The sequence below is a fragment of the Trachemys scripta genome, chromosome 11 (genome assembly GCF_013100865.1).
Source record: "Trachemys scripta elegans isolate TJP31775 chromosome 11, CAS_Tse_1.0, whole genome shotgun sequence".
Taxonomy (NCBI): Eukaryota; Metazoa; Chordata; order Testudines; family Emydidae; genus Trachemys; species Trachemys scripta.
In genome coordinates this window covers 25,926,241-25,940,280 of record NC_048308.1, presented here as the reverse complement: position 1 = coordinate 25,940,280, position 14,040 = coordinate 25,926,241, and the positions used below count along the sequence as shown (strand labels likewise).

Here is a 14,040-nt window from a genome sequence, read left to right as displayed (position 1 = left end):
GTGAACATGTCACCATCCACTGGCTAAATACCCAAACAACAGACTTACTTTAATCATGGAACTCCTACTAACGCTGATGAGAGGGTGCATGCAGATAATGGTACTTCATTGTAAAGGAAAGAAAGGTGAGATGATTGAATCTAGCCATAATAAATGGCAAAAGTGAGGAGCATAATTTAGTCTATAAAGTAATGGCAGGGAATTGCCATACTAATTTACTTAATCAAGCTCAGGAATCATTTCAAGAGTAAATTATCTGGGCAAATGTTTCTAGAATAATTGAACAACATCAACTCTGATTTATCCAAATTGCTTTTACATCTTGAAATAGGTGAGTGTTAGCCCTTGTGCCTTGATGTTTGGAGAGAGAGGTACCTAACTGGGACGGATGCACAGTAAAAGAGAATATCAGATTATGGGAATCTGTGTACGTGAATCCCTTTTGTATCACTGGGGCCAAGTGATGGAACTCGCCCTTCTCTGATCATATGACTGCGTGGTGAATTAAGCAGAGGCATATGGGTTGTAATTTCTCCTCCTCCCAACCTCTAGGCAGGCCCTGGGACAGCAGTGCAGCATCTCTGAGGCTGGAATAGGAGCTGCAGGGCCTTGTGAGTTCACTCTCAGAATACTTTGTGTTAATGGGCATTCTTTGTAATGCTGTAGGAAATCAAGTGGAAATTCTTCTTCGAGTCTTGGAGAAATGGTGTCTGGCACATTTAGAGCTACACCCACTTCCACAGGTGAATTTTGGATTTTATATAAGGAAAACTATTACTGTTTCTTAAACTTACCTTAAACGTAGCAAATAAAATAAAATAAAGGGCTTCTCCACACCCTCTTATTACTAATTTATAAAAATATCCCATAGATAAATGCTTATTTGTTCAAACCTTCCCCAAAATAATTGGAGAAGAAAAAAATATTTGCTTCTAAATGTATCAGTCATGTAGAGAGCTGGAGAAAAGAACCAGAAAAGCTGGCAGACTCCCTCAGAAGGGTAGTGACTAATACTGATCAGAAAGGAGATGCAGAAATACAAATAATAAGTGCATTGACAGAGTGATCTTTGTTTGCAAATCTTGTGACTATTGCATTATGTGCAGTATGCATGTTAATAAAGTTCTTGTTTTTGGTCTTTTAGCAAAACAGAAACAAAAAGTGGTAAGTATATTTTGCTACATAGTTTCTACAGTTTGCATGCTGAGTCTGTTTTAGGTTATGTGCTGATGGGACATTTTCTTCTTTCAGACGGAACATGTTCCTCCTTATGACGTAGTGCCATCCATGAGGCCTGTTGTGTTAGTTGGCCCGTCGCTGAAAGGTTATGAGGTATCTATTCTATTTAGTTACATTTAATTACTATTTTCTAGTCTCTCTCTCTCTCTCTCTCACACACACACTCACACACACACAGAGACATTGCACTAATCAGCCTTTAGAACAAGTTAGTTAAACTGGTGCAACAGCCTGTGTCGATATTTTTATTCTGGTTTATCTTAAAGATTCCTAGTAGATTTATGCTAAATACAAATAAGCCTGGTTTAAATAAGTGTGGCTATTCAGCCTTTTGCACCCATTTGACTAAATCAGTTTAACATCACATCCAATGTGATGTATGCCATCATGTGCCAGCAGTGCCCCTCTGCCGTGAACATTGGCCAAACCAGACAGTCTCTACGCAAAAGAATAGATGGACACAAATCAGACGTCAAGAATTATAACATTCAAAAACCAGTCAAAGAACACTTCAATCTCCCTGGACACTCAATAGCAGACTTAAAAGTGGCAATTCTTCAACAAAAAAACTTCAAAAATAGATTCCAACGAGAAACACCAGAACTGGAATTAATTTACAAACTGGACACCATCAAATTAGGCCTGAATAAAGACTGGGATTGGAGGGGTCACTACAAAAACGAATTGTCCCCCTACTGTTACTCACACCTTCTTGTCAACTGTTTGAAATTGGCCACCCTGATTACATTGGCCTCATTACCACTACAAAAGTGATTTTTCCTCCCTTGGTATTCTACTATTGAGAATAGTCCACTTCCACATTAATTGAATTGTCTCATTAGCACTGACCACCGCACTTGGTAAGGCAAATACCATCTTTTTATGTACTGTGTATTTATACCTGCCTACTGTATTTTCCACTCCATGCATTTGATGAAGTGAGTTTTGGCCACAAAAGCTTATGTCCAAATAAATTTGTTAGTCTCTAAGATGCCACAAGTACTCCTCGTTGTTTAAGTTAAACCAGTGCAACTTTCTCATGTGACCTTAGTTAAACTAGTGCAAGTTTCCTGTGTGTTGACAAGACCTAACTGATGCCATATTATGCCATAATCATGCATTATGAGAATTTTACATCTTCCTATGAAATGCCTGGTACTGGAGAGACTAGACTAGATGCAGCATTGGTCAGCTCCAGTATGGTAATTTCTACATTCCTACTCCAGGCGCTGATCTTGTGAACCCATCACTATTACTGAAGTGTGTGAGGTGTTTTGTTTTTTTTAAAGTTATTGCATAGAAATTTAAGGCTGAAGAGAATCCTAGCCCACCTAAACAATCACCCTCTATTCAGTATAACAATATGTACAGGTCTGTCGCATCTTACGCGCATTTAACATGCGCGATTTCAACTTTATGCGGTCGGCAAAAACAACAACAAAAAAGAGAAAAACAACAGTTTTAATACTATACCTGTAGTGCGGGCGATTTCGCCCGCCATTGAACTCAATGGGGTTTTGGCTATATGCGGTTTTCGCTTTACGCGCTAACCGCGGAACGGAACCCCCGCGTAAGATGAGACAGACCTGTCACTAATATGCACAGTTAACCAGGGCATTCATTATTAAATTCTGAAAATTAGCAAGTAAGATCCAGATTTAGGAAAGCATTTGAACACATGCTTAACTTGAAGCACAGGTGTAAATCCATCCTATTCAGCAAAGCAGTGTTAGCATGTGCTGAAAGTTAAGCACATTAAGTGCTTTGCTGAATTGGGTCAAAAAGGAGTATGAACATATAATCAGTTACACTTCACTTAGTTTAATGACTGTTGATAATACTTCACAGTAATAAAGTACTGTAATATATTTTATAAAAGTAGTGAAGTATTAGTAATATGACAACATGGTGCTATTATTATGCAGCACTCTACTCTTGAATCAGGTTTTTTGGGTGAGAATTATTGGATTTGCAGATTAGCAAAGTGAGAATTAGGCTCTACTGCATCTCATTTTCTAATATCTGTCTTTTAATTACATGGCAGCTTTCCCCGAAGGGGTAAAAATTCTTCCTTGGCATAACTGAATTGACTTCAGTGGTGCTGCAGCCTAAATGAATTTGGTCCAAGGACTCTCAAATTTGGAGGGGTTTCGTTTGCTGGTTTAAATATACAACATGCTACAAATTAGACACACAGAATCTCCCCTGGAAAAAAAAGATTCCTTGGAAATGAAATACCTTTTAGGTGCATAAAGTATCCAGTTAAATGGTGATGGAATTAGGATATTTCCTTCAGTTAGAAAAATATAGAGAGAGACACATTTGTAATCCCTATGTAATCTATATGGGAAAGTTCTTTGCACACTTTTTCTGATGAAAGTGTGCAAGAGGCGTGTGAAAAGTATAATTTTTGAGAAATAAACTGCCAGAGACACAGGGTCTTGAATTGGTTACAATTATGGGTGGCAGTCTGAATTACTCTGAAAGGGGTAAAGAGTTCATCCAACAAGTCAGTGGGAATTACAGATGCTCAGCATCTCTCAGGATTTTGCCCATGTGTGGTAATAGGATCCAGATCCATTTTCTGCCCAGACATCTCATTGTGAAGATGTTAACCATTGCTCTTAGAACACTCCCGCATATGAGCACTTAGGAGTATGTTTCAGAAAACTAGAAAACCTTTATAATGAAGTATTTATTCCATCTGAATAGATATAAATTGCAGCTGCCAGATGTGTTTGAATGAGAGCTCGTTGATGATAGCACTACAATTAAATGATTACTATCTATGTAAAGGACACTGATTATTGGAAATGTCCTTACCTTCTACCTCTTTTCTTACTTTTGACTTTTCTCTCCCTGTCAATCCTCTTTGTTCAATCTTCCTCACCTCTGCAAAGGTAACAGACATGATGCAGAAAGCCCTCTTTGACTTCCTGAAGCACAGGTTTGATGGGAGGTGAGAAATATAATCCTTTTCATGTTTTTTCCCACATTATAATGATTTTATGTAGTGCCTTTTATCGAGGAGGACCCCAGTGCACGTTTCAACTGATTCACTAACTATATACACCTCTACCTCGATATAATGCTGTCCTTGGGAGCCAAAAAATCTTACCGCGTTATAGGTGAAACCGTGTTATATCGAACTTGCTTTGATCTACCGGAGTGCACAGCCCCGCCCTCCACGGAGCACTGCTTTACCGCGTTATATCCGAATTCGTGTTATATCGGGTCGCGGTATATCGGAGCAGAGGTGTATGTAGAAAACCTTTTATTCAACACTGAATTGTAGCCACCGGGTGACAAACAACAACTGTTTTTAAGAGTGCATAACAACACGAAGAATGGAAGGTGTAACAGAGCAGAATTTTGCCTGAATACTGAATCCAACTGAAATTGCAGGGAAAATGTAGATAGGCAGAATGTAATTATCCTAGGTGGAATTTGACAAGGGCAAAAAGAAAGAAGTGCTATGGAATCTCTAATGATGACATGTGGCAAGGATCTTAGATGCAACATTAAAAAGAACCTGAGGGCTGGTCTACATTACCACGGTAAATCGATCTAACTTACGCAACTGCAGTTACATGAATAACGTAACTGAAGTAAAGTAGTTAGATCCACTTACCGCAGTGGCTACACTGTGCTGTGTCGATGGGATAGCATCTCTTGTTGACTTCCCTTACGCTTCTCGGGGAGGTGGGCTAATTTTGATGTGATACCATTTGTCAAGTTCAGGTCTCTTATACAACAGAATATGCTCTAAATAAACTAATCACACCCTGATGCTGGAATAACTATCAGGAACAGAGTGAATTTAAACAGTGAGCAAAGAGAAGGCTCAGGGCAGAAAAATCAGCTATTACATGTACTCAAGAGTCAAAAATATTTAAAAATTCAATTTTGGAAAAGACAATGCCCAAAAACAAACATGTAGGAAAACATGTCAGGTACAGTAACTCCTCACTTAAAGTCGTCCCGGTTAACATTGTTTCGTTGTTATGTTGTTGATCAATTAGGGAACATGCTCGTTTAAAGTTGCGCAATGCTCCCTTCTAACGTCGTTTGGCAGCCGCCTGCTTTGTCTACTGCTTGCAGGAAGAGCAGTCCGTTGCAGCTAGCTGGTGGGGGCTTGGAACCAGGGTGGACTGGCAGCCCCCATATCCGCTCCCCCTATCAGCTCCCCGCTCCCCCTATCAGCTCCCCGCTCCCCTAAATTCCATGTGCAGCAGCTGCCTGCAGTTCAGCTGTGTCCCTCCCCCCACTGCCATGTGCTGCTCCTGCCCTCTGCCTTGGAGCTGCTCCCCGAGACTCCTGCTTGCTGTGCGGGGGGGGGAGGGGGAAGGAATAGGGGGGCTAATGTCAGGGTGTCCCCCTCCCCCTGTTCCTGAACCCCGCTTACCCCATCTTCCATAGAGCAGGGGGGACACTCAGGACTGAGGGAGTTTGCAGCAGCTGCAGTCTCAACAAGCTGATCTAATTACCAAGGCAGTGTACTTAAAGGGGAAATGCGAATATCTCCCTCCATTCCTGACGCCTTGTAGAGTGAGAGAGTTAACCCTTGAGGGCTCGGCCAATTGCTAGTTCATCATTTAGCAGTAAGGGAAATATCCCACCCTCTGACTCCTCCACCTCAACCGAGCTTCACAATCATCATCACTGTGTACCAGTATTAAATTGTTTGTTTAAAACTTGTACTATGTGTGTGTATGTGTGTATATATATATAAAAAAGCCCTTTGAAAGCCCTCCTATATAATATAGTATTTTGTCTGGTGAAAATTTTTTTCCTGGAACCTAACCCCCTCATTTACATTAATTCTTATGGGGAAATTGGATTCGCTTAACATCATTTCACTGAAAGTCGCATTTTTCAGGAACATAACTACAGTGTTAAGTGAGGAGTTACTGTACTTGAAAAGGTTGCAGAAACTGCAGGGGGATGCAGGAGGGAGAGAGAACAAAGTATATAGCCTCCTCAGCTCATGCAAAGAAAGGCTTTTCCTTGAGCAACTGAGAGCAAGAGAAGAATTTTAATTCCTTTAAGAATTTAGACTGAGCTCACTGCTCTACTGCTGCTCTCAGGTGTTGTTGGGGAAGTCCCTGATGTTCTAGGGGTTGGCTCAACCCCCGGGAAGTCCTGATCTGCTTTCCTCAATCCCTGGGGCACATTGGTGGGGGCAGTTTGCACGGTGCCAGCCACCACATGGTAGCAATTGTTTTTTCTAAAGCATCTAGCGACATTGTAGGCACTAATACACTATAAATAATAAGGTCCATGAGGTTATGGTAAAGGCACCATAATGGCAAAAAGCAAAATTGGCATTTTGTTGTTGCCAGCAAATATATATAGTTGATGTTTTCTGTGGTATCCGCTCCAGGGAAATTACTTTCTGTATATGCACCCAATAGATGGTGCTCCCTTTTTTTGTCATTCATTCCTTTTTGGTAGTAAGTACCCATTTGTAGATTATTTGAACTTCAGTCCTAGATCATTTGAACTCTGCTTTCCAGGGGCACACCACATGCTCTCACATGTCAAAAAATGCTGCAGAACTTTAGGAGACTCTCCAATGGCTTTGAAAGCCCTCCTGATTTAATGACAAACGGCGCATTACTGAGACTGTGACATTGTGCAGAGTTGGTTTCTGGAAGGATAATGTCTTCACTAAGATTTATAAATGTTTCCAGATGAGAAGCCAAGTACTGGCTCAGGTGGCCAATCTCACTAAGCTAAAAGTTACAAGTCATTAAAACTTTGTTCATGGGATAATTCCTACAGATCCTGCTGTTTGTGTGGATGGGTTTAAAAAGTACAATATTTTCTTAAAATATCATGATAATTGAAGGTAGTGCTGACTGTTTTGTTTGTGTGTCTGGATTGGTTCAAATGTATTGTTGTCAGAATCCAACATGGTGACTGAGTTGCTGGAACTAAATCTGTCACCCGTATCTGGAGTAAGGTGGTGTAAGTTTCATATATTGATTAGTGGGCGAAAGAGTCTAAACTGATGTTAGAGGCTCACTGTGCTGGTTGGTTACCACTTGTAGATTCTAGGCCCTCAGTGGTGAAAGTGCAGTAAAAGGGCTACAAGGCTCCTGAAGTTTTCATCTACTAGTTGCAGCCCTGAAAGTAGACAGCACTTGGCAGTACGGAGTGTGGTCAGAGAGTCAAGGATATGTGGAGAGTCAATGCACTTTTCAGCAGAGCTCCAGTGGGGCCCCACCTATCCTTTTAAAGAGCCTAAACTGGTGTAACTTACATGCTGAGGGGTTGGAAGAATGTGTGAAAATATTAAAAGTCTGAATGCAAGAGGAGCTACTTGAACTGACACCCTCCACTTCTTTCCATGTTGCCTCTTGCTGTGTGAGTTACATAAACTTAGACTCAATGGGTCAAATCTGCCCTGAATTATACCTGTGAAACTCCACTGAAGTCAGTACACTTGCATGTGTGTAACTCAGCACACAGTGTGGGCAAATCAATGTTTTTAGTGACTGATTAGTTGTTATTAAATCTGTGGCCTTTGACTTCAAATGACTCTGATGCTACGTTAACATCAGGGTAGGGGACCTGAGCTCCCTAGTGTTAATGTGATAAATATAAAGAGGTTAGTATTGTGACACAGGAGGAGTACATAGCAAGCACATCTGAGGTGATGGCACTTCTGGGAATTTCCTACTCTTTGCAGCCTTCATAGAATTATGAGAGAAGAGTGGAATGCTATCACTGTGGGATGTGAGATCCCCTGAGACAAACAGCTGAAGAATATCTAACATTCTAAACTCTCCAATACTTTGGCACTTCGATGTAGAATTTGATGCAAAATGTTAAGTCCATATGTAGTAGTATTTAATTACAGTAGCTCTGAACTGTCCAAATTACATTTCTTTAGTACAATTTGTGGCATAGTCATACAATAAATGCTTGTCTTAAGGCTCTGGGGTACCTTTTAGTGCTATTTTTCTGTTGTTGCAATATATGTCTCAAATCTGAATACAAGCCACTTACTTGACTGTCAGAAAATGCATTTCAGCTGCAGAAAACTGACTACATTTTTGTCAAGAGTCAGCAGTTAAATGAGTCCCATTCTTTAGAAAGCTTGGTCATTGATAAAGATGTTAAATAGTGTAGAGCCAAGAACTGATCCCTGTGGTACCACACAGTTACATTTTGAGACCTGTTACTTAGCCAATTTTTTATCCTTTTAATGTGTGCCATGCTGATTTTCATATTCTAATTTTTCAATCAAAATGTCATGCAGTACTAAGTCAAATGCCTTATAGAAATATATTATGTTAACACTATTACCTTTATAAACCAAACTTGTAATCTCATAAAAAGAAGATATGAAGTTATTTGACAGAATCTGTTTTCCATAAATCCATGTTGATATGCATTAATTACATTAACCCCCTTTACTTCTTTATTAATTGAGTCCTATAAGAGCTGCTCCACTATCGTGCTTGTGGTTGATGTCAGGCTTACAGGCCTGTAATTACTTGGGTCATCTTGTTTACCCTTTTAAAAATTGTCACAACATTAACTTTCTTCCAGTCTTCTGGAACTTCCCCAGTGCTTTAAGACTTATTGAAAATCAACATTAATGGTCCAGCGAGTTCTTCAGCCAACTCTAAAAATTCTTAGATGCATATTATTTGGACCTGCTGACTTAAAAAGTCTAACCTTAGTAGCTTCTTTTTAATATCCTCCAGAGATATACCAGTGACATGGGAAGAGTGTTATCTTCACCATATGATGAAATTGTATCATCTGTTTTTCTCCAAATACATAACAGAAGTATCTATTGAATACATCTGTCTTTTCTGCATTATTATTGATTATTCTACCATTTACATCTAGTAATAATAGACCAATACCATTGTTGGGATTCTTTTTGTTCCTAATCTATTTAAAAAACTCCTTATTGGCCTTAACTCTGCTAGCCAGAGATTTCTTCTAGTGTTCCTTGGTTTCCCTTATCAACATTCTACAATTAATAACTTCTGATTTATATTAATTATTATTAACTTCCCCCTTCTTCCATTTGTGTTATATGTATATTTTATTATTTACAGCTGCCTTCACTTCCTCTCTAAACCAGGACAGTTTTTTAACCAACCCAGCCTTCTTCCTTGATTGTGGCTTTTGGGGCATTTAGTAAGATGTACTTAAATGATTCCCAATGATCACTCACATTTTTTTAATTAAATTTTTCCTCCCACCTGTTTTGTCTCTATTGTTTTCAGCTTTGTGAAACTGGCCCTATTAAAACACTAAGTGTATATATTACAGGTTTAGATTGTGTTCTGCTTGCACATTAGATATGTGATCAAGAGATGATCACTTGTACTTAAGCTACCATTAACTTTTAATTCTGTGATCAGTTCCTCTTTATTTGTTAGAACAAGGTCTAAAATAGAAATTCCCCGTGTTGACTGCAACACTTTTTCAGATAGGAAATTGTCATCTATTATGTTTAAAAATTCTAAGGATGTTTTAGTACTGGCAGCATGAGATCTCCAGCATATGTCATTCAAATTGAAGTTCCCCCATGATCACACAGCTTTCTTGCCTACACATTGTACATAGGTACATAAGGAGACGGTCATCCTGTTCCCTAGTGCGATTTGGTGGTCCATAGCAGACCCCAGCTAATACTCCATCTTGTGCTTTATCTGTTAGGACATTGATCCATAAGCATTCAAGACAATTTTCTTCTGACTTATCAGTGACTCGGGAACAGGTAATGCCATTTTTGATATGGAGTGCTACTCCCCCTACACTTTTGCTCATTTGATCCTTCCTAAATAGGTTATAATCATTGATTTTAACATTCCACTTGTGTGAATCATCCCAGGTTTCAATAATACCAACTACATTGAATTTATGCTCATAAATCAGAAGTTCCAATTCTGCTTGTTTATTACCCAGGCTCCTAGCACTGGTGTATAGGCAATTAAAGAATTTCTTCTCCATGCCCTTTGGTTCCTTGATTATTGTTCTCAACATCTTGATTTTGTATTGAGTGCTCATATCCTCACTCTTTTACCCTCCCTTTTTGTTATTAGTTTAATTCCCTCCATCCATGCCTGTATTGATATGGGCCCCAATGTTATGTGACAGCCTAAGTGGTCTGCAGTACTCCTTACTGCTCCTCCAGAAAGTGTTTCTTTCTTTCTTAGTACTTGTGGCCAGGAGCAGCCAGGGTTCTGGAGGCCTCAAGCCAGCTGATTCTTGGGGCGATAGAGCACTGCTGGATGCTCTAACTAGGTCCCGGTCTAGTGTTCCATTGAGCAATGGGTCATATCCTGCCCTGTGGTTTCATGCCATAAGGATCCATGGGTCTAGAATTTGGGGTTGTGAGGTCCTGGGTGACCACTGCCTCTATGTCACCACGGGGGAGCCAGGTGAAGCAGCACCCAACAATTACTGGAGAGTTAAGCACCGCAGCAAGTACTACCCAGAGAGGCCAGAGCAACAGAACTTTGATCCACACCAACAGTTTAAACCAGGAGTTACCTTAAGGAGCCGTCTGAGCAACAACATAGATTCTAGCTTGCTACCTTGTCTTTCGCCTCATCTTGCTCCTTACTTCTGCCTTTGACCCAGGCCTGGCTTGACCTTGGTACCCATCTCCTGACTCGGCTTGGTAGCTAGTCTCCACTCCTGCCTTCAACTCTGGCCCAGCCTGGTCGCTTAAGCCCCAGCCATTACACAGGGATGATCTTCAAGGAGGAGGTAGCTTCCTGTGCCCCTTTTCCCACAGTGTACATGCATTTAATATGCAGGGTTAAATTAGAAGCCCTGTAAAATAAGATTATCCAGTTAGGCTGTGGAGTGGGGATAGGGTAGGTATTCATGGGAGTTAAAGAAGTGACTACAACTCCTCCCTAACCCGTGAACGGCTCTGAGGAATGACAGCTTTAGCTGCAGGCTATGGTGTAAGACTTGTAGCCCTTCCCCAGTTTTTAATTTGCCTAACACAGATGACATTAGCAAAACCCACAAACTTAGTATTTAATTTTAAAACCTGGTGGATTGAGCATTTTACACAGCAGCCTGCAGTTTAATGAGTCATTTCTCTGAGCTCTTCATGATTCTCGTCCATACCCTCTTCCCCCCCCCCCCCCCCCCACTCCTGAACTGTTTGACTAATCTTATTTCACTTCAGTTTATTGCATGGATTCCCAGGGCACATTTGTATTAAGAGTAGGTACAGAGCAGTGACATCTGTTCTCTTCCCAGTTGTTGGCACGTGTCCTTTAGCTTTGCATATGCCTATGGTAGCTGGAAGTCATTATCTTCAATAGGAAACCATGGCAACTGGAAGTGACAAGTCCTGTCAAGTTGTGAAGTATATTTCTGTACTACAAGGGTGAAGTACTGAGGTGTATCAGAAGCCACAAAAATCAGTAATGTCTGTTTACACAGGAGAAGTAAAAAAGTAAGGGATCCTTATAAACCCCCGTTTGGTTGTCAAATCTAATCAGAGGTACTGTCGTATAGCCTTTCCCTGATGTGTGTTTAGTCCACGCAAAGAGAGAGAAATAGAGAGGGTCCATCTGCAATCTTTGTCACTGTCAGTTTTACAAATTGTCCCATTGCTGTTAGCTCTTAGCAGGGCGGATCAGACAGAGGTATGAATTTCATCCACAGATAGGTAAAGTGAGGAGCTAACAGCCTAAAATCTTAAAGGAACACAATCCACTTAAAATCTAAACCTTTTTTGAAAAATAAGTTAAATGGTATTTCAGGTGCTACAATTGCCCCAGCAGTTTTTATGGATTTGCAATCACATTTTCCTAATTTTTAAAACATTTTTCTCTCCACTGTTAACTGTGTGACAAATCTACACCCACAACAAGGGGGAATGGACATGGAAGAAAGAGATTTTCCTAAAACTTTCAGTGGGATTTAGTCTCTTAAATCCCTTAAATGCTTTGTGAAAATCTCACCTAAATGAACAGATGAAACAGTGAAACTGCTAAGACTGTGAGAATTGATTTAAGCTCCGTTGATATAAGGCATTCTGAAACCAAAATAGGAGTGTCCACATAGGAGGTTTCTACCAATTTAGTTGATCGGTTTTGTGTACAGCTCTGCTCTAGAGCTATGTGAATAACAGATTTTGTTTTGGTTCACTGGAAATTCAGAAAAATAATATTTAAAAAATGGTTTTGAATTAAATTTAGAATTTTTTTGGTGAATTTAAGTTTTAAAAAAATTATTTCTAGTTGAACAAAGCGTTTCATTCAATCCTAAACAAAAATGTTTTCTTTTGATTTCCTGCATTTTTTAACATTTTATAGCATTTTAACATCCCAGGTTAGCACAAACAAGTCCAAATAAAAGGCCAAACAAATCTTTAGAATAATAGCCCTTCTGACCCTCTCAGGCTTCAGTGTAGTCCCCTTGTTGGCTCTGTCTCAGGGCCTCCCCCTGCAGAAGCCTAACCTGCTCCAGTAGTGTTCTTCCTCAGTTGTTATTTGTCTGTTTAAACCTTATCCCCTGGCTTCCCTCCACCAGAGAGACCTGTCTCCTCTGCAGTCTCTCTCCAATGGAGCTCCCTCAGCCTACTTATAAGGCCTAGCTTCGCCTTCTCTGGCCAGGGGGCACCTCCTCCAGATGCAGAGTATGACTAATTCGTGTTCTTTCCCTTTCCTTGCCAATGGTGGGGGTTAAACCCCATCACACTCCCCCTTTATCACCCCTCTCAAGGATTAGGAACAATTGTGGTCCCTGCATTCATGTGTCAGGGAAGGGGCTTCACCATATTCTCACATTCTACACAGTTTACAGAGCTGGGCAGCCACAGTGTGCATGTGACATGTGCTACTCGCAGCTCTGAGAAGAACTATGCTCCCTGAGGTACAGTTCCTCCTGCAAGACATCTCCACACCACTCTACCTTCCCTCCCTGTAAAATGATCCCTCCATGCTATTCCCAGCTCCAGGCTGTGATTGAATGCTACCGTCTAGCCTGTAGTGTGAGGAGTATTCTTTGTGGTGACCTACTTCGCATAGTCCAGCTTGGTGCGTGTGTGCATGAGTGTGACAGAGAGAGAGAGGTGGTTAGAATTTCCCAGCTTACAAGCCTGTGTTCTAATTTTGCCTCTGATATGGACTTTCTTTGCAGCCTTGGGCAAGTGACTTAACTAGCCTGCTCTAGGAATGCAGGATGCATGTTGTAGGGGATAGCTCGCTGGACTGGGATCCTGAAGACCTCATTTTAATAACCAGTCATAGACTCTCCTTTGTGACCTTGGGCAAGTAACCTAACCCTGTGCCTCAGTTCCTTGTCTGTAAAGTGGCAACAACTGCCTACCTCATGAAGGGTTGTGAGAATAAATCCATTAATGACTGAGGTGCCTAGATAGATAGAATCTCTCTGTCGCCATTCCGCAAACTGTAAATTGGGGATTACATTCTTTACTTACCTCAGAGGAATATATGAAGATTAATTAATGTTTATAAAATGCTTTGAAGATGAAGTATTATTATTATTTTATTATTTATTATGGCTCTGCTGTTGTACTTGCCCTGAGATCCGCTTTAGCTTGTGAAATTATTTCTGATATTGTTCTTAGGGTGACCAGGTGTCCGGTTTTTGACCGGAACACCCAGTCGAAAAGGGACCCTGACGGCTCCAGTCAGCACCACTGACCGGGCTGTTTAAAGTGCGGTCAGTGGTGCTGCGGGGCTCAGGCAGGCTAGTCCCTACCTGTCCTGTCACCGCACTGTGCCTGGAAGCAGCCAGCAGGTCCGGCTCCTAGGTGGCAGGGCCATGGGGCTATGC

The 14,040-nt window shown here is 40.8% G+C and overlaps 1 protein-coding gene across 7 annotated transcripts in view; it reads left to right on the top strand.

Annotated features, from left to right (window-relative positions):
- CACNB4 (calcium voltage-gated channel auxiliary subunit beta 4) overlaps nucleotides 1-14,040 on the top strand; it is a 200,627-nt gene that overhangs the window by 155,635 nt on the left and 30,952 nt on the right. For all 7 annotated transcript variants that reach the window (XR_004647649.1, XM_034785406.1, XM_034785407.1 and 4 more), the window contains 4 exons: nucleotides 667-743; nucleotides 1,145-1,164; nucleotides 1,252-1,332; nucleotides 4,140-4,198. Coding sequence is in view for 6 of the 7 variants with exons in the window: in XM_034785406.1 (XP_034641297.1) it covers nucleotides 667-743; nucleotides 1,145-1,164; nucleotides 1,252-1,332; nucleotides 4,140-4,198 (237 nt within the window). In the remaining variant the exon portion in view is untranslated. The remainder of the gene's footprint in view (nucleotides 1-666; nucleotides 744-1,144; nucleotides 1,165-1,251; nucleotides 1,333-4,139; nucleotides 4,199-14,040) is intronic.